This window comes from Accipiter gentilis, chromosome 24 (assembly GCF_929443795.1).
Source record: "Accipiter gentilis chromosome 24, bAccGen1.1, whole genome shotgun sequence".
NCBI lineage: Eukaryota > Metazoa > Chordata > Aves > Accipitriformes > Accipitridae > Astur > Astur gentilis.
Window position 1 is genome coordinate 16,551,086 of NC_064903.1, and position 17,873 is coordinate 16,568,958.

The 17,873-nt window shown below is 40.9% G+C and overlaps 1 protein-coding gene and 1 long non-coding RNA gene across 2 annotated transcripts; both read left to right on the top strand.

Annotated features, from left to right (window-relative positions):
- The first annotated feature begins 10,788 nt into the window (after nt 1-10,788).
- LOC126050382 (adhesion G-protein coupled receptor G2-like) lies at nt 10,789-14,807 on the top strand. Its single transcript, XM_049828208.1, has 4 exons — nt 10,789-10,921; nt 12,322-12,443; nt 13,240-13,508; nt 14,710-14,807. Exons 1-4 carry the CDS (start codon nt 10,853-10,855, stop codon nt 14,805-14,807), a joined length of 558 nt encoding a protein of 185 aa, XP_049684165.1. The 5' UTR covers nt 10,789-10,852.
- Nucleotides 14,808-14,997: 190 nt separating this feature from the next.
- LOC126050235 (uncharacterized) lies at nt 14,998-17,153 on the top strand. Its single transcript, XR_007509466.1, has 3 exons — nt 14,998-15,107; nt 15,845-16,134; nt 16,686-17,153. It is a non-coding gene; the product is annotated as an uncharacterized LOC126050235 (long non-coding RNA).
- The last annotated feature ends 720 nt before the right edge of the window (nt 17,154-17,873 follow it).

Consider the following 17,873-nt stretch of genomic DNA (forward strand, 5'->3'; position numbering starts at 1 on the left):
ATCCAACTTGCGCCAGTAGATTCTAACCAGCTTCTAACTTCTTGTGTCCTTCCATGCGAACTGAAGATGAAGGTAAATCAGATGTCACAAAGGTAAGCCCCATGGTTATGAACTGGGTTTCCATAGTTCATATCGATTTCATTTTTAGGATGAGGAGGAATTATACCCCTCCTCAGCTGTTTTAAGGAACCTTTAGTTGTATAGAACAGAAAAGCACATGTGGAGTCAGAACCACAGTAGTGCTTGACTTGGGGAAACATATTTCAGCATGCAAGGTTTCCCTCTCACACCCCATCTCTTGGGAGGCTCAAAGTGCTTCCATGGCAAGCCAGGAGGTTTGCAAGAGCTGGCTGTGAGCAGTATCCTTCGCTGGGGCCAGAACAGTGAGTGGACAGTGCCCAGGAAGGCTGCCAGGATGAATCCTGCACCTCTTCTGCAGGAAATCCAAATTACCTTCTGACCTCAGACCAGAAGAGGAAGGGGACCTGCATTCCTGTCACCTTCAACGGGTTGCAAATGGTTTACAAAGACTATGCTGAGTGGGGAACAACTGTGTAGAGGCAGGAGCGAGTTGGAAACACTTGAAACATCCCAGTCCTAAGGAAATCTCACTCGTTAGCCCCCGGTTAAATTAGAGGTCCATTGAGGTGATCCACCCACAACTGAGAGCTGGCTCCTTGCACCTTTCTGTCATGTCTGAAGCCACTCAAAGAGAGATACAGTCTTTCCAAACCTCCTAAAGTCAGCAAACATAGTTATCCGGAAGAATAGCCATTTTGGCTGGAATCCAGTGGAGGTAGTGAAAGCAGTTAGTTAAATCTCAGTTTTCCAGGGAGCCTTGGAGCCACCTCTGTTTGGGCGCAGGGGTACTCAAGCACCTCATCGTTTTATGACTAGCTCACTCCAAACTTTAAAACATGGTTGAAAAATGCTTACTTGTGATTAGGAAACCTTTTGAGGTATTTACCGTGTAACTATAAAAAGATTCTTGTACCTGTACTCCCAATAATTTGTACTTTAGAAAGCATTTCCAGTGATAAGGTACTAGTGTACATAAGTAGTGGCATCTGGTGACATTTGCCATAGGACTGCACCTACAGTCAACAAAATACATACATAAACTCTCCAACTCAATATAATTTTCTGGGTTACTCCTTAAATTTGTAGCCACTTATAATTGTGAAATGTTACTAATATGGTAGCCTTGTTTGTGTATTATATTTCTAGCTACACCTGCAAGGCCATTATAAAGGCCATATCACTTGAAGTACAAGAAGTGCTGAGTCTCAAGATCAAACAGTTATTGAATGATACTTACAAAGAGGGACCATTATCCTTATACGTGAAGCCTGAAGATGTGGCTGTCAAGCCAATAGGTAATACTTCATGAAAACCTCATTGGAAATCACATGCTCCGTAATTCTGGCTACAAGTGGTTTGTCAAATGTAAATTTTGTGGAGACGTTAGGCTAGAAAACATCCTTACAAGTAGCCAGACTGACCTCATCTGATGCACAAGCTGTAGAACATCATGCAACGACAGCAAGATCAAAAACTTGGGTTCCAGACAAATGGAGATAAGCTAAAAATTGAATCCTGGTGCCAAGGCAGGTCTGAGCACCTTCGCAGTGAAGGCAAGGTCAGGCTGATGCAGCTGCAAATCGCAAATCCAGGAGCCCCTGCTCATAGTCAGTGCCCCAGAGCCTCACTATTGAGGGAGATCAGAGCCAAACACCAAAACCAAACCCATTGCTGACATTTGCTTAATGCCAGTACATATTGGATCAAGCCTCAAATGGCAAATAATCTCTTTGTTGGTTTGGTTACAATCTCTATCACTCATTAAAATACAGAAGTAAGCCAGAGATAAGAGCTACCAGACTGTACCTGAAATTCAAACCCACATTTTATACCAAAGACTTACGAAAGATCAGCTGCAGACAATAAAACCACAAGCCTGGAGGAAAGACATTGATGGGATAATGAGGAGCAGTGTGAAAGCACCTTCAGAGAGATTAGAGAAGCCTGCAGGATATACTGTCATTAAATATAGTTTGTGATGCTGGGAAACTAACACTTTACCTGAGAACTGACCTTGTCAAACAAAAGAGAAAAAGACTGTAGAAGAACAGATGAAGTATTTAAGCAAAATGTTTTCTTGCAGCCAGTAAACTTGTAAAATACTCCTATCCAGTCTGCAAATTACAGCTCATTCCCATCAGGAAAGGAGGTCCAGAGAACTGCTGGATCCCTGGGTATCAGGGCAGGTCTTCTTGTTGACTACTAAATCTTTTTAAAGAGCTTTTATGTATTTCTTCCTCAGCACTAATGGATTGTCCAGAAAGCTTTTCACACACGAGAGACAAGGGGAATTATTCCTGGCCGCTAACAAGTCCAGCTACCAAAGCGGAGGTCAGCTGCAGGAAAAACCCTCTGCAGTCTGCTCAGAGGAGTTGGTGAGTGATGAGATCATCTCATTTTGGTTCTTTCATGGGAAACAGGAGGGAGGGCCGGGCTTTGTGTGATGGGGAACCAGATGGTAGTCTGTCATGGCACCCAGCGGTGCCGTGCCAAGAAGATGCAAAGCATACAGGGCCAGTCCAGCAGGGGCTGCAGGAAAAGGGAGCGTTGCATCATTTCCATCACCTGCAGCAAGTGCAAGCCAGCAGAGTAGGATGCTGACTTTCTGTTTGAGCAGGGAGGGGAAGCAGATGCACCGTCGCATTTCGTGCCATCCGTTCATGGCACTCTGCCCACCAATACCTCCAGATGCATTTCAAATTGCTCTGGCATTTGGGCTCTGCTCCCACTCTGCTAAATGAGTGCTAAGTCAGATCTGACTTGCAAGTCAGTTTTCAAAATAGGGCTAATTAATTACACTCTTAGCTACTTAAATGGGGAATACAGGGGAACATCAATTACTATATATTTTTTCTTGTAACAATGTACACTGTTTTCGTTTTTCAGTGCAATTGATATTGAACTTGAGCAAGCTTTCTGGGAGAAACCAAATATGACTGAATGTAAATTACTGGAAGAACTTCCAAATAATATTTTAGACCTCCATGATATCACAATAACAGAAGGTAAGGCACCAGATACTTCAGTGACACATGAATCAAAGTAAAAATTGTTATACTCAGATAATGCTTATGTTGGACATCTGAAGAACTGAAGCAACAAGGTTGCTTTAGGTGCATCCTACCCACCTGGACATCTTAAAGTGTTTTTAACGCAGATGAACTTTGAAGGTGCTTCAACATTCTCTAGCTATCACTTTGAAGACTTGTCTCAAATCCTACACTTAGATTTAGAACTAAGTAAATAACCAATGAATAATGTAACAGGTTTTGCCTGTCTATACTCTCTGTTGCCACATCAAAGTAGTTCATAATATCTCATACAAAGAAGCACAAATCAGCGTATGGAATTGAAAAGTTTGTGCTGTAATTCATGTAAGCTATAAGGTGACCTTTACCACCTGTTTATATCTTTTTTAAGCTATGCCAAATGGTGCAAGTTGTTTGAATGGTGAACAAAAACAATACTACAGCTTATACACCTACTCAGCAGTGGCATCAAATAATAGATCATTGAAAGATATCTGCAGTTGCATACAGTCTGTCTGAGTCCCAGGGTGTAAAACTCTGCTTCTATAAAAAAATTATAGAAGGATGATGAGATGATGAATGGCAAATACAACTTTTCAAACTATACCATTCACAATTTGCTTTTGCTGCTACAGCAGTTACGCAGCATTTGGGGAGAGAGGCGGATCTTGTGTAATTTTGAACTCAAATGCTTGTAAATGTGACCAAAGTTAAAACTAAGTATTATTTATAGATAATCTTTATAATACAAAAGCTAGTGATAATATTCTTATGAAAAGTACAGTGTTTTCTTCCTTTAAATTGCAACCTGAGATATCCAGATTTTACTTTGAAGTTTTTGCCAGTTTCATTGACAAGTTGAGGGCTTATTGACTTATACTTGGGACATAACTTTGTAATAGATCAGAAGCATTATGACCATATGGAAAGAGAGAAGAAGCAGACTAACTCCTTGCTTTAACATAGAGACACGTAGCTATATAGCTAGACATATAGCTATGCCACATAAATCATCTGTACTTTTTTTTTTCAGAGAATGCACAAGATGTTGTACAGCATATTTTATACCTCTTGCCAGATGCAACACTGCATATGGAAGAATTAGAAATCATTGCAAGTAAAATTTCTGATATCGTAAGGCTTGCAGATATAAGCGTAACACTTGCAGAGACTATATTTTCTATACTAAACTATATTTTGCTGCAAGAAATAGAAGATGAGAACATTAGAAAACTGACCAATAGGTAAGTAAGATAACTTGCCGAGAAGTGGCTTCCTAAGCTAAAATGGCACCATGGAATAATTCATTCAGTCTGTTAAAATACGACCACAAGAGTTAGCAGTTTCTGTACATGGTTCTTAAGCGTGGTTGTGGTTCTTAGCAGTAGAGATTGATTATTGTGCTGTCAAAGGTGTTTTTACCAGAACCAGTTCTGCAGAAGTCACCATCACGGAGTTGTTCTTTATGAGCCTCTCAGCCTGGAGGCAGACCAGGGAGACTGCCTGGCTGCCATCTCATCTCGGAGGTGATCTCCACACTTCACAGCAGTGAGGTCTGTTGGCGGGTCAGCCTGGAGACACGTATCTGTTCCACCAGCACACCAGGCGGGAGTGCTGGACCTGTGCTGATAAAGATTTTTCAAACAGCTATTCAATGTTAGACTTCAAAATCTACATTTAGGATCCTATGTCCATTATGTGATTCTCACACACCCTAAAGTCAAGGTTGCTAGATAACTTTAAAAACATCTCTCCTTTGAGATCTTAAAGGTAACTCAACTACCTGTTTTTGAAATGTCTGGCTTCTGTTGCTGAGCAGCGCACTGTTCAGAAAACTACTGCCAGCCTTTACAAAGGCAAATGCAAGTACACAGAGCTTACTCATCTCTGATTTGGGCAAGGCAGCTTACCCACTCCTCACTGCACGGCCTGAACCTCCAAATAGGAAAGATTATTCTACTTTGCACTGGCAAACCCAATGCTAACCAACAGTGTAAGAGATGCCGTGTTCATCGTATTAAAGTCCTTCAGCATCTCTCATTTTAAAGACTGTGCCTGCCTGCAATTTTCTTTCACTTAATGTAAAACAGTATTTTAATAAGAAATATTAAAATAAATATCAAAAGCAAGAAAAATGAAGTTTCCACTTAAGTTCTAGGTGGGGCATAGACTACACAACAGCCCAGTTGTTTGTACTGGACAACTACGCATTGCCTTTTCAAAGAAGTCAGGAGCCCGCAAGGAGGAGTAGCTAAAAATAGCTTAGAAAATCTGCTGGAGAGAAAGCATTGAGCATCGTGATCCTTTTGGCTGTATGCTCTCTCTTCAAAGTCTACCGCACTGCAGTGTGTGGAGTGGGGGCTGTGATAGCTGCCAGCACTCAACACCTCTGCCTTCTCAAATAGGCTCTGGGGTTTTTTTTTAAGTGAAATATCCATTAGTTCGAATTCTCCTCTTGTGAAATGTAAGGTTCCAGGGACAAGGATGATCTTCTAATAGGCCCTGGACTCCTGATCCTTAATGGAGACGGAGTTGGTATATGCAAGTTGTAATAAAAACGTCTTTACAATTTTCATGGACAGGAGAATCTTAGGTATTTTAATTTCTCCATAGATCTGACCTCAGAAGAGCATAACCATTGTGATGATTCCTGATGAGTGCTAGCATGATATCCTCACAAGAGCTATTAAGCTCCTTCTTTCAGGCCTCGGTAGAAATTTTGGATCCCTGATAGTTTGAGGAAGTTGAACTTTGCATCTCTAGGGCAGCTGTGGCTGAAAGGACCCCATGGGGGTCCTTGTGTGTCTGGGCCCAACAATGCATGAAGATAACACCAGACCAAAGAAGGACAGGAAGGTTTTCCTTTAGTCTGTTGGGGCCAAGCTGTCATACACACTTTCAGTAGAGTATTATCCCTTCTTGCATACTGCTGAATAGCCTTAAGGGTGGCCAAACAAGATGTGGAGCCATCTCTGACTCTTTTAATACCCATGGGCATTAAACAACCCTGATTTGCTGCTTCCTTTGGATTCCAGCCTCTTCTCTCTGCTTAGAAAAAAACCCCTTCTGAAAGCAGGGCCCAGAAAGCCTGTGAAACCTCCATCCTCAGAGATGTTCAGAGCTTTACTGGACAAGATCCTCAGCAACTGACCTACCGTTAAAGCATGCCCTGCCTGAGGGAGGTAGGGAGTTGGAGGACAGACCTCCAGAGATCCCTTGCAGACTAAAATATTCTGGCTGTAATATCTCACTTGAGGGTACAATTAGATGATTGCAAATAATCAAATTAGCAGGTTTTATGAGTTACTGCCTTCCAGATGAAATGTAGTATTTGACTGGGTGTGAGTTTTCACCCAGGTCTTCCCAGAATCACCTTGTGTTGTCCCCGCGGGAGGGTACCTTCCACCTGCCAGATTTTCAGCCTACTGAAAAATGCTAACTCAACTGCTTGCCATCACCTGACCCTGTGCCAGACAAAATGCCATCTACCCCAAAATGGACCTATTCTGCTCTAGTGATTGCTCCTTGTGATCATAAATCAGAGCAGAGGGTTTTAGCTGATTGTCTCCTGGATGTATATTTTGAAGTCAGGAGAACGTTTCAAGAGATGTATCTTTTTTTTTTTCTTGCCGTTGCTCTTGGTAAAGTATCCTGAAGACAACTGAGGAGATAGGCTATAAGGTGACTTACACAGAAAGAAATACGTCGGTCATAACCACTTCCTTGGCTTTGTTGGTGATGCGTCCAGATCCCAGTGTGTTTGAAGGACTGGCCTTTGGCGTTACCTCCTACGACAGAGGCGTGGATCTCAAGGTGAGAGCAAATATCCCCTCAGGGACCACTGACTAAACCAGACAATCCTCCTGCTATTTTGGACCGTTGTGTATTTGACCTGAGGAAAGCAGCTCTGAGCATGTCATCTCTCTCTCCTGCAGATCGATGTTCAAGAAAACCCTTTCAAAAAGGCCTGGGCCTCAGTGTTTTTGCCAAAGTCACTTAAGAAATTCCTAGGGAGCGAGCACTCTGACCCAGACAAGCATTCGAAGATCCAGTTTAAGTTTTTTGGCACTACTTCACTCTTTGCGGTAACTACGACTCCTAACAAACGCTAACACGGCAGTAATTGGTTCAGCTGTTCTTAGAGCGTATGAAAGAAAAATCCCAATAGCGTCATCTGTTCTGGGCACATTTACCATCAGACTAATGGAGCACTAAGAAATGTGCAGGGAAAATGCACCCAGGCAGCAAAACCTTCTCTGTAGCCATGATGCTGTGAGAGGTGTCTGTAGACCTTAGACTTTTTGTTCATTTTCTGTAGCTGATGTTATTCTAATACTTCTGTTCTGTAGGAAAAGAACATAGCCTAATCTTCCTCTGATAGTAAGCTTTTTCTTAAGGAACATGCATAGTACATGTCAAATATAATGAAAATAATTTCAAGTTTTATGTCTCCATTAAAACAACGGCAGCACTGATACACAGCATTTAGGACTATTCTAGTACTTGCTATGTTTTCTTAACTCGGGGAGGGGGTGGATGAAGGTAATTTAAAAAAAAGATATTTCTTTTGGTATGATGGAGCGTACAGTGTGCTGAGCAATGCTTTTCACACAAAAGAAGCATTCACAATTGTGGCTACTATCTAATGAGCTAAATGATGTACAACTGGCTGTTTTGACGTACTGAAACGATTATACAGCTTTCTCAATCCAGCTGGTGCATCTGAAACTGTTCTGCTTCAGCTGATGTGGAGGCTGTCCCTGAATTTACAACTAACTACATTTTCTAATGAAGTAGCAAGTAGCTAAATTACATCAGGCATCCCATGGTGTTTAGCTGATCGCCATTTCCAAGACATACAATTTAAAAAAAATGGAAGCAGGGAAGAGCTTGGATTTTTTTTTTTTTTTGCATACATGTATTTTTTCCACTGCAGGATGACAGTTTAATGAAGGAGAGGTTGAATACTTACGTTGTGAGTGCCAGCATTGAAAATGCATCAATTCAGAACCTTAATGAGCCTGTGACTATTACTCTTCAGCACATAGACCAAAATACGGTAGGATGTGTTCATTTCATCAGAGACATGTTGAAGTAAAGCCTATTTCACTTACCCTTACAATAAACTGGGAACAGGACATATAAGCTAAAAACATTTTTCTGCCTGACCTCTCTGTGATATATCAACCAAAACATTGACAGATCACACAGATCTCAGTGTTTAATTCCTGCAGGTTAGTAAAACTTGTGTCTCCACTCCTAAATCCATGCTTAGCAGCAAGGAATGTTTTCATTGTTTCTTTGTTTTGATCTGGGCAATTATTTTCAAGGAATAGTTTATTTGCTAAAAAATGGAGGTTTGGGGTTTGACTGAAATGGTTTGTAGATTCTCTGAATTCAGCAAATTGTTTTAGTCACCAAAAGGGGTAAATTTAAAAAAAAAAAATCAAAACATTGCATAGATGATTTCAAAATTAATTTGCTTTGTTTTGTTTCAAAATTATGTTTCAAAACTAAAATCTATCTTAAATTACTTTTGATGGGCATGGTCAAGCTTGTTGACTGGGTTCCAACTTAAGATTTTTGTGTTGCAGCTGTTTATGGTCCAGCCTCCACATAAATATATTGCAAACCCAGAGCAGAACAAAATAATTCAATAAGATAAATTTGATTAAAGTTTAAGTTAATGAGAGCTTGAAAATGCTGCTTTTATGACAATATGCTCTTTCCATTCAGTTCTAGCAAGTAATATCTACCCAGAAATTTCATCTAGATAACCCCTCTCTTCCATGGTTTTTACTCCACCAGGCCATCTGGCACCTCTCAGATTTTTTTCCTTGACCTTTTAAAAATATCCTAATTAAATATTTAATGAGATATCATCCCAACCTTCATCTTTGGCTCTCTGCCTAATTATATTTGACAGTCTACAGATCACATGTCTTAACAGCTTATCTGTTCACGTGGCTTCCTGTAAACTCTGTGCTTTATTAAACTTCATTAATAATAAAAGAAAATGAATCTGTGCCTTGGGAAAGTTTGCTGCAGCATTATGAGTAATAAACTAGAACGTCCCCAAGGGAAAACATTGCATTGAATACTCATTTAAATCTGTTCAGCTGTTTGCAATATGCAGGCAAGCTTTATTTTCTCTTAGGTGTCTTTCCTGCCTGGTTTCAGAGACAGTGGAAACACTGAAATTCTAAACCAAAGTTTTTCTTGTGTTGAGAATTATTATTTTTTTTATTGTACAAAATCTCAGGTTGTTATTCTAGGTCTTAGTCATAACTTTTGAATTTCACCAGTAATTCAGTATGACATCTCCGATACCACATGAAGCTAATGAGATCAGACACAGGAATCAGTCTAAGCTGGGGAACTTGTCAGATTTTCTGCTGTCCTTAAAAGACAATACATGGTACAGAAAGACTGGGAAAACTGGGAAAACCACCGACTCCCAGCATTTCCCTTGGTAAAGGGGAAGGCGAAACTTGGGACCTCTGCTGGTTTTCAGTGCCATGGATGAGATGGCCGATATTCCAGCTGGTTTCCAGTGCCCAAGTGTCCAACTGCTCCTGAACTGCTGGCATCTCCCGTGACCTGCAGACCCTCTGCAGCACCACCATGCAAATAGTCGCAGAGATCAGTGGGCTTTCAGCACAGAGGAAATCAAATCAAACTGCCGTAGTTATAAACCCTCATTACAGGCAAGATGCACCGTCTGCAAGTGCAGGCGGTGTACAGACGTACTGAATAAATGTCACAGCCTCCTTTTTCTCTGCTTTCAGGGTAATGCAGCCGTGCACTGCGTCTTTTGGGACTTTTGGAAGAACAGTAAGTGATATTTACAGAGCTGCCACGCTTGCTTTGTCACCAGCCTCACAGAGCCTTTGGCTCCTTGACATTGTAGCTTGAAACTCTGAGACTGTCCTCTTGAGTCTGTTGCTGGTTTCCATCGACATTGCTACCTTCGTAATCAGTGTTACTACCAGGGGATACGTGTTCAGCATCGTACAATGGTGCATCTACGTGAATAAGAAGACGGTTTAAGAAAAAAAGCAGAAATTCAATGAAACGTCAGAAGACTTCTCACAGTTTCTTCAGGGAAGTCAGCGGGGGCTTTGCTGTGGTTAGGTCTTGAATATGGCTCAGAAAGTCAACAGACACAGAAAGAGAAGTGTGTATTGGGTTAACTCAGAATGCGTGGGAGAGGTTTTTCTCTGCAATTATTGGTGTTAGAATAGATATATTTTTTAAATTGGAAGATTACCTTCTGAATACGTCATACATGCCACATAAATAGGGTCATAAATTTAATCTTACCAGGGAAGATCTGGCTTTTTCAACGCTACACTCTTCCTAAACAAATCGTCTGCCCTGTAAATATTTCTTGCCTTCTGTGTTTCCACAGCCTGCAGTGTAATCTAGCCCAGCGCACTTTCCTTACCTTCCTTCTTTCTCTGTGTGCAGGCATATAAATGAGTTTAAATATTTTTTCATTCCACCAAAGGCTTTCATCCAAGTTTTGAGGTTCTCAGGCAACTATATAAGATGTGTTCCTGTGTGAAATCTCACTTGCGTGCTGCTAAATGACCCTGCAATCTGTACTAACTTGAGCTCGTATTCACACATTCTGCGTGCTGCAGAGCTATAAATGCCTGAGCATGACTAACTCTGCTTAAAAATCCCTTTTTCTCTATTACACAGATGGACTGGGTGGTTGGAATACATCGGGGTGTGAAATGGAATATACAGATATGAATTACACAATCTGTTTTTGTAACCATCTTACCCATTTTGGAGTCCTACTGGTAAGTACTCCGTGAATCATCTCCAAAAAAGTCCCGTGGCACTAAACAAAGTCATCGCTAGTTTGGGGAGAGATGGGAGATTCATATCTATACAACCTGTTTGATATCTGCAATTTTGCCAAAATCACTAATAACAAACAAAACAGTTATAACCATTTCTATGGTATAAAGTCCTCTAAATGTCACTTGCTTCAAGGCAAATTCATTTTACAGATGTAGTTTGTACTTCTTTGCAATGTAACTTAATCAACGTTAATGTGTTATTTGCTGCATTGTAAGTACCCTGTTAAATTTACTACCTGCCAGTGGCAACTAATCACATTACATCTTTCTGAAAGTTTTATCTAGGCTCCGTCAGAAAGGGAAGTTTAATATAAATGGGGGAGATGTCATTAACTATTGTCTCTTATTTCTCTGTAACACAGAGAACACTGCCTCTAAAGCTGAATGTCAAAAAACGAGATTACTGCTTGAGAATGGGCTGCAACAAATGCAAAGTGTTAGGCACGTTCAAAGCAAACTGAGTAGATTAGAGTTGTCTAATCCCAGTAGGATACAACCCACACGATGGGATAAGGCCATCCCTTTGCCTTCAGATGCTTGCCCGGCTTCCCCTAGAGGTCAGCATTACCCTGCTCCACCAGAGGCACGCAAGCCCTCCCTGGTAGTAAAAACGTGACTTCCACAGGAATTTCGATGTCACGGATTTCGGACAACTTGCTAAAGTTTCCATTCAAGCAGAGAGAATTCAGTCTGATTTTAAGATCACACCCCTTCAGCACTGCCACTTTAGTAATCAGCACAGTTACAAGTATTTAACAGCACCATCGATTGTACGTCAAAGATGTAGGTTACCACTCTGAGGTTCGAAGTTTCGCCAAATAGAAGAGACACTGTGGCAGGGAACAACAAAATCCTCTCAATATTACTCCTGGCAGCAGCTGTGGAGGAGCAGGGCCCAGCCTCCCAGCTGATTTTTGCAGAGGGATCGTTTCTGGATCTGGAGAATCCTCCCACGCTCCAAGACATTTAGCAGGTCTGTGCAGTTCCCAAGCGTGGCAGCTGCCATTGAAACGAAGTAGAGTTTCTCCTACAAAGCGAGCTCCCAGTGGAATTTTTTTGGCAAGATCCTGGAATTCTCGTTGAATTTGTGGTTTCTGAAGTACAGTTTTTCTAGCTTCACAACTTATTACTGGATACTTTAAATACTGCATATTTTTACTAGTTTGGATATTCTGTAGGACTATACAACAAGAAAGACAGAAAAATATTAATGGGCACCCTCCAAAAGTAGCAGTAAGCAGAACAGAAGTTGATTTCTTTATCAATGTGAAAGTGTGGAAAGCAATTTTCTTTGTCTGTTATGGCAAACAACTGTGATTCTTTATTTTATAACGTAGGACTTGTCCCGGACAGAGATAGACATCACACATGATCGTATATTAACTCTGATAAGCTATGCAGGATGTGGTGCTTCTTCCCTTTTTTTGGGCATAACACTGGTGACATATCTAGCACTTGAGTAAGTTTGATCCTTTTTCTTTTATTGCTTTTAATATGTTAGCAATAATGAATTTGCAGCAACTGTCAGAATGTTTGTAATATTTCATGCTGTGTTGCATAGGAGGGAAGACTGAGAGCTGACAGTATAAATATTGCTTTATTTTTGACCTGCAATTGTGGTGAAATAAGGGGATTCAAATACTCATGCTTCAATACAAGCACTAGTCTGAACTGTTCAGCAACTTCTATATTCCTAAATTTCTGTCATTTCATAGATTTACCCACGGACATGGGTAAGATATCATGTCAAGGATCTGGAATATTCCCTGTATATAGCCTACACAGTGGATGATATTGACAGTAAAATAGGGAAAATTTTGTCTTTTGCTCTTGGTCTTTCAGATGTTTTGTCCTTTTGGATAGGTTTCGTTTCATACTGTATGTGCCAGTACCTCCTGGCACGATGGGGCCCTAGACTTAGGTAACTGTGGGTGCTTTCATAATCCAGTAATATTGCAATAACATTAATATTGGATGCAGTAGTAAAAAGATGATGTTATGTCTGTCTCTTCTCCACCAAGTGTGAAAACCCTAGCAAATCTCCATGTATATAGAAGCTCTGCTTTTTCAGGCTGCGAGATCTGCTTCAAAACCACACTAGTGATGTGATGTAAAACACTAATGTAGACACAACTTATACCACAAGAAGCCAGTTCATAATATGACGAATACACATTTGTGCTACTTTGCATTAGTGAATGCACCCAGCACAACTCATGCGATGATAACCTTGTGGACTTTCCCCTTCTTTTTAGAAAGCTGCGGAGAGACAACCCTTCAAAAATCCTGCTCAATCTTTGTGCCGCGCTGCTGATGCTGAATGTGGTCTTCCTCACCAATTCCTGGCTGTCCTCGTTCAACCAGCCAGGTTTCTGTATCACCGTGGCAGTGCTCCTTCACTATTTCCTTCTTGCAGCTTTCACGTGGATGTGCCTGGAGTCCGTTCACTTCTACCTGGTTCTTGTCAAAGTTTTCAATATTTATGTCCCAAAGTACATCCTAAAATGCTGTATTGCTGGCTGGGGTAAGCAAGCAGTTTCTTCTCCACTTCTGTGCTTGTAAACTTCTCTAAGATAGGGGCATATCTGCAAAAGTTAATTAGGACACTGAGCTAGTAGAAATGTGGTGTACACCTTGAGCCGTAAGGATAGATTTCTTCCCCCAGGCAGGTTCAGCTTAGGTTTCTTCTGCCCAGGGAGACATTAGCAGAAAGTGCTCCCTGGGCAGAGTCATATGCAAGGAACGGTGAAAGTGGGTGTAAGGAGCGGCTTTCCCTACTCCTCCTGCTCTTTACAGGAATGATTTCTCATGGTACCCCACGTCAGTGGATGTGCCTGAGGAAGTATGAGCTGCCCGTAGCCTTCACCCCTGCATTGGTGATGCTCAGAGGTGATTTTGACCTCCTTCTCCAGGCCTCGTGTCCTTACCTGCCATTCTGTGCACGATTTCCCTGTGGGGGGTGGATTCGGTTTTCGTTCATAGCTCTCCTCAGGCAAGTTCACCTTTCCTCCAAGCACTGAGCATCACACTTCTTTGGGAGAAACATGACAAAAAGGACCCAAAATGCTGACTCAGCTGTTAGAGAAGGTGTTACCAGAGGCACTGACCCAGAGCAGAATTTGGTCTATATTTTTTGGGTCGCCATTAGATGCTGTTTTAAAGGGGGTTTTTAGGCTTTTGAGTAGCATGCAGCGTATCACCTTAGATCTGGTGTCACATTTAATTGTTCTCAGGGGCAGCCATCCATCATGGTGGTGTTGGCAGCAGCCGTTCTCAACAGAAAAGCCAGAACTGAAAGAAATATGGGAAATGGGGAATGAGTGGAAGGGAAGGCTGATAAAACACTGTCTGGAAAATGTCTATCAGATCTTACCACAAAATGCTGTGGTCTGCTTGTCTTTTGACACTCTGCTTTTTGTAATAATCAGTTGGGTTTATTTTACCAGATTGGATCCCTTCTGGAGATGTTTGAACAGTCACAAACATTTTGCAAACACAGATATTTTTATGCCTACTCATCTGTAATTTACATAAATAAGGAGATTAAACCTGCTATGCCACACATTTAATTATACTCATTTCAGAAGAGCTTGAGGGGTAGAGTTTGATCCTAAGCTGTACATGTCTGCTGTAATTACTCATCAGAGGTTATCTGACATCTTTCCATATTCTCCATTTCTTCTTTTTAATCTAAATATTTTTTTTTCTTTTGCCTTCCATATTAGGAATACCAGCTATTGTAATTACTATTGTGCTTATTATAAATAAAGACTTCTATGGCAATGGATCACATTCTGAGAGCAATCCCTTCAGCAATTTGTAAGTATAATACTTTGAGCTTTTCAATAGTCACTAGAGTATTTTAAAGATACAAGAAATAAAGTGAAGGCAACTTCTCTCTTGCTTTTGCCTTTTCTCCCCCATCTTTTAGTGATTCTGGTTCATTGGATCATTTTGGATATATGGCTACTACATGGAGTAACTCTCACATCAGTGGACTGGGCTTGAGGACAGGAAGGGCTTCTGCCAGTCAACTCCATTTTTACTTTCTGGAAAATCTCTTTCTTTTCTAACTCAGTCTGATGGGACATTTGTATATGCTCCTGCATGTTCCAGATTTCTGGTAAAACCTAAAGGCAGAGTAATTGCTCTAGTATTTTGCACGCTTGCTTCTGTTTTTTTTAATGTCAATTCACATCACTGTCTCTTCATAATTTCAAATTCTTTTATTTAAATCATCTCAACTTCCTCTCTTTTCCAATGGGAAAACACGGCATTCTTTCATCCTTTTTTAAAAGGGTTTTATAGCAAAGAATGCTTCTATTGTTTTTTTGCCTGTATAGCATGATCTGATCACTTGTTGGTGAAGATTACCCGGAATATTTGAGTTCTATCCCGTTAGAGAGGCAACACACACCCATGACACCTCAGAGGGAAAACTGTTACTTTAGCAAAAGGGCAGTAAAACTCACTAATTCATGTCAGAGGAAAAGCTAACCAGTGCTCATCTCTGTCCTATACTATTATTTTGACTCCTAATTAAGTCATATTTAACTCGGTTTTCCTAAGGCAGTGTGTGTGCGCGCGTACACATTATTAAGTTGTGAAACAATTTTCAGGTTTATCTGAATTTGGCAGAAATATTAAAGTCTCAAAGTTATTGAATTTCTATAACATCCATAAAAAAGGCAAGTGGAGAGATTCTATGAATGTCCTCACTGGGGGAAAGCAATGGGCGTTAGGGAATGCCCCTTACTAGGTATCAGAGAACCATATGGGACATTTATTTTGGAAACCAGGCTTCATTAGTTTCACTGCTCACAAAACTCCTTATTGAATACACATCTCCCTTTCTTGCAGTTGCTGGATTCAGGAGAACATGGTGTTCTACATCTCCGTTGTGGCCTACATCTTCTTAATATTTTTGACAAATACAGCCATGTTTATCACTGTTCTCCTTCAAATCCATGCTGTGAAAACAAGGACACAAAAGAGATCCAGATTCTGGAAAAAGGGTTTTCTTCAAGACCTCAAAAGTGCTTTCAGCTTGATGCTCCTTTTGGGCTTAACTTGGGGCTTTGTCTTTTTTGCCTGGGGAGCAGTGAGGATATTTTTCTTGTATCTCTTCAGCATTTTTAACACCTTGCAAGGTAATTTCTGAATGGAGTACTGTTATAGATACAACAGTTTAGGGCCATGGAATAGAAATAAATTTCTAACGTCATGTAATTCAAGCATGGGGGAAGAGAAGTGCTCATATAGCTTTTGTGTTACAGTGTTTAGCTATTATAATAGGAAAGCTCCATTGCAGTGGGGTGATGGTGTTGTTTAGACAGCATTGCTGTGATAAATATACTATTAAAGACACGAATTTGTGCCTTTGAAACATGGGTCCCAATAAATGCATCTTTTCAGGACCTGGCACAATCCTTTTCATCTGGGCATAAAAATGGTTGATAGACTCTACAGTGACTTGCAGATTATTCTTATACCAAATGTGCAGAAAGCTCTTCCCATTACCCTTTCATACGCACAAAGGACTCAGTGCAATTCCGGGCCAATGTGATGCTGGCCCAGGGACCACCTCTCTGCCCATATATAACATACTGGTAACTGAGTGGCATACGAAAAGTTTAGAAAAGGGACAGCAGGTTGGAGAATCCACCTGAAAACCTGTGAAATTATCTTCTTACTTCTTCAGGGTTCTTTATCTTTGTGTTTCACTGCCTAATGAAGGAAGAAGTAGTGAAGCAGTGCCGACTACACTTTTGCTGGGGAAGATTTCGTCTGAGTAATTATTCTGGTAAGCATTGAGGGGTTTTGTTTAGCTTGACTCATAAGTCTTCGCCTGCTACTGGTGTCATGTTTGCTCCACACTAAGAAAAAAGGCTCCCCTCAATAGCCTTTCTGCATTGCATTGGATAATTGTTCTTCAATAGGTCTTTATCTTCTTCCATTAACTGCTTATACGATATGAAGATGGGGTGACAGCATGCAGTAAAAAATGTAGATTTCCAAAAAAGATTTCGGCTTGGTCTCTGATTCTCTTCTCACATGCCATTCAGTGTTCCCTTACATAAGCTATGTTTTTGGTGGCCTTCCAGTCTTCATACAGCCGAGGTTCAGAAATTTATGCAGGATATTGGACATACTAGTAGCTATTTTTTATGTGCAGGACCTGGGTTTGCTCAGCCTGGGAAGGAGAAGGGAGATGTAATTACTGTCTTTGGCTGTCTGAGGGGTGGTTATAGAGAAGAGACAGACTTCTCAGAGGTGCACAGCAAGAAGAGAAGAGGCAATGAACACAAGTCGCAGCTATGGAAATTCCCATTATTTATAAAGAAACACGTTTTTCACAATGAGGGTAGTTAAATAGGTGACAGTGGCCCAGAAAGGCAGTGGAAAGAGTCTCTCTCCTTGGAGAGTCAAAATTCAGCTGGATAGGTGTCTGACCAACTCTGGGCAGGATGTTGGAGTGAAGACCCGCAAGGGTCCCTTCCAACCTAAATTATTCTAAGATTCTACTATCTACCAGCTCAGCACGAAATAACATGGGCTGTGGCTTATTCTGGGTTACTCTGGTAATGTTGATTTTTCACAGAAATGTGGAAGAATTTAATAACTTCAGTACCTCTGTGTGTCTATCAAAATTAGTTGACATTATGAATGGGAGAAGCTAAATCAGTTGGTTTAGCCTTTTCAGGAAACCAGACTAAAAATCCTGTATTAATACATATGTCCTGTACACAGCGGTCTTGTGCATTGTGTGCTGCTGAGGAATATGTAGCTTTCCATTTGCAGAGGGGGGAATCTGCAAGAACGCTCCAAGTAGCACATAGAGTATTCTCCCTTGAGCATAAGCCAGCTCGATGCTGTATGATACAATAAG

Bases quoted from the DNA above. Each gene is read 5' to 3' on its own strand.
- LOC126050382 (XM_049828208.1), top strand. From the start codon at position 10,853: ATGGAATATACAGATATGAATTACACAATCTGTTTTTGTAACCATCTT. The intron at 12,444-13,239 runs GTAAGTTTGATC...CCTTCTTTTTAG, and splicing joins GTGACATATCTAGCACTTGA to AAAGCTGCGGAGAGACAACC. The intron at 13,509-14,709 runs GTAAGCAAGCAG...CTTCCATATTAG, and splicing joins ATGCTGTATTGCTGGCTGGG to GAATACCAGCTATTGTAATT.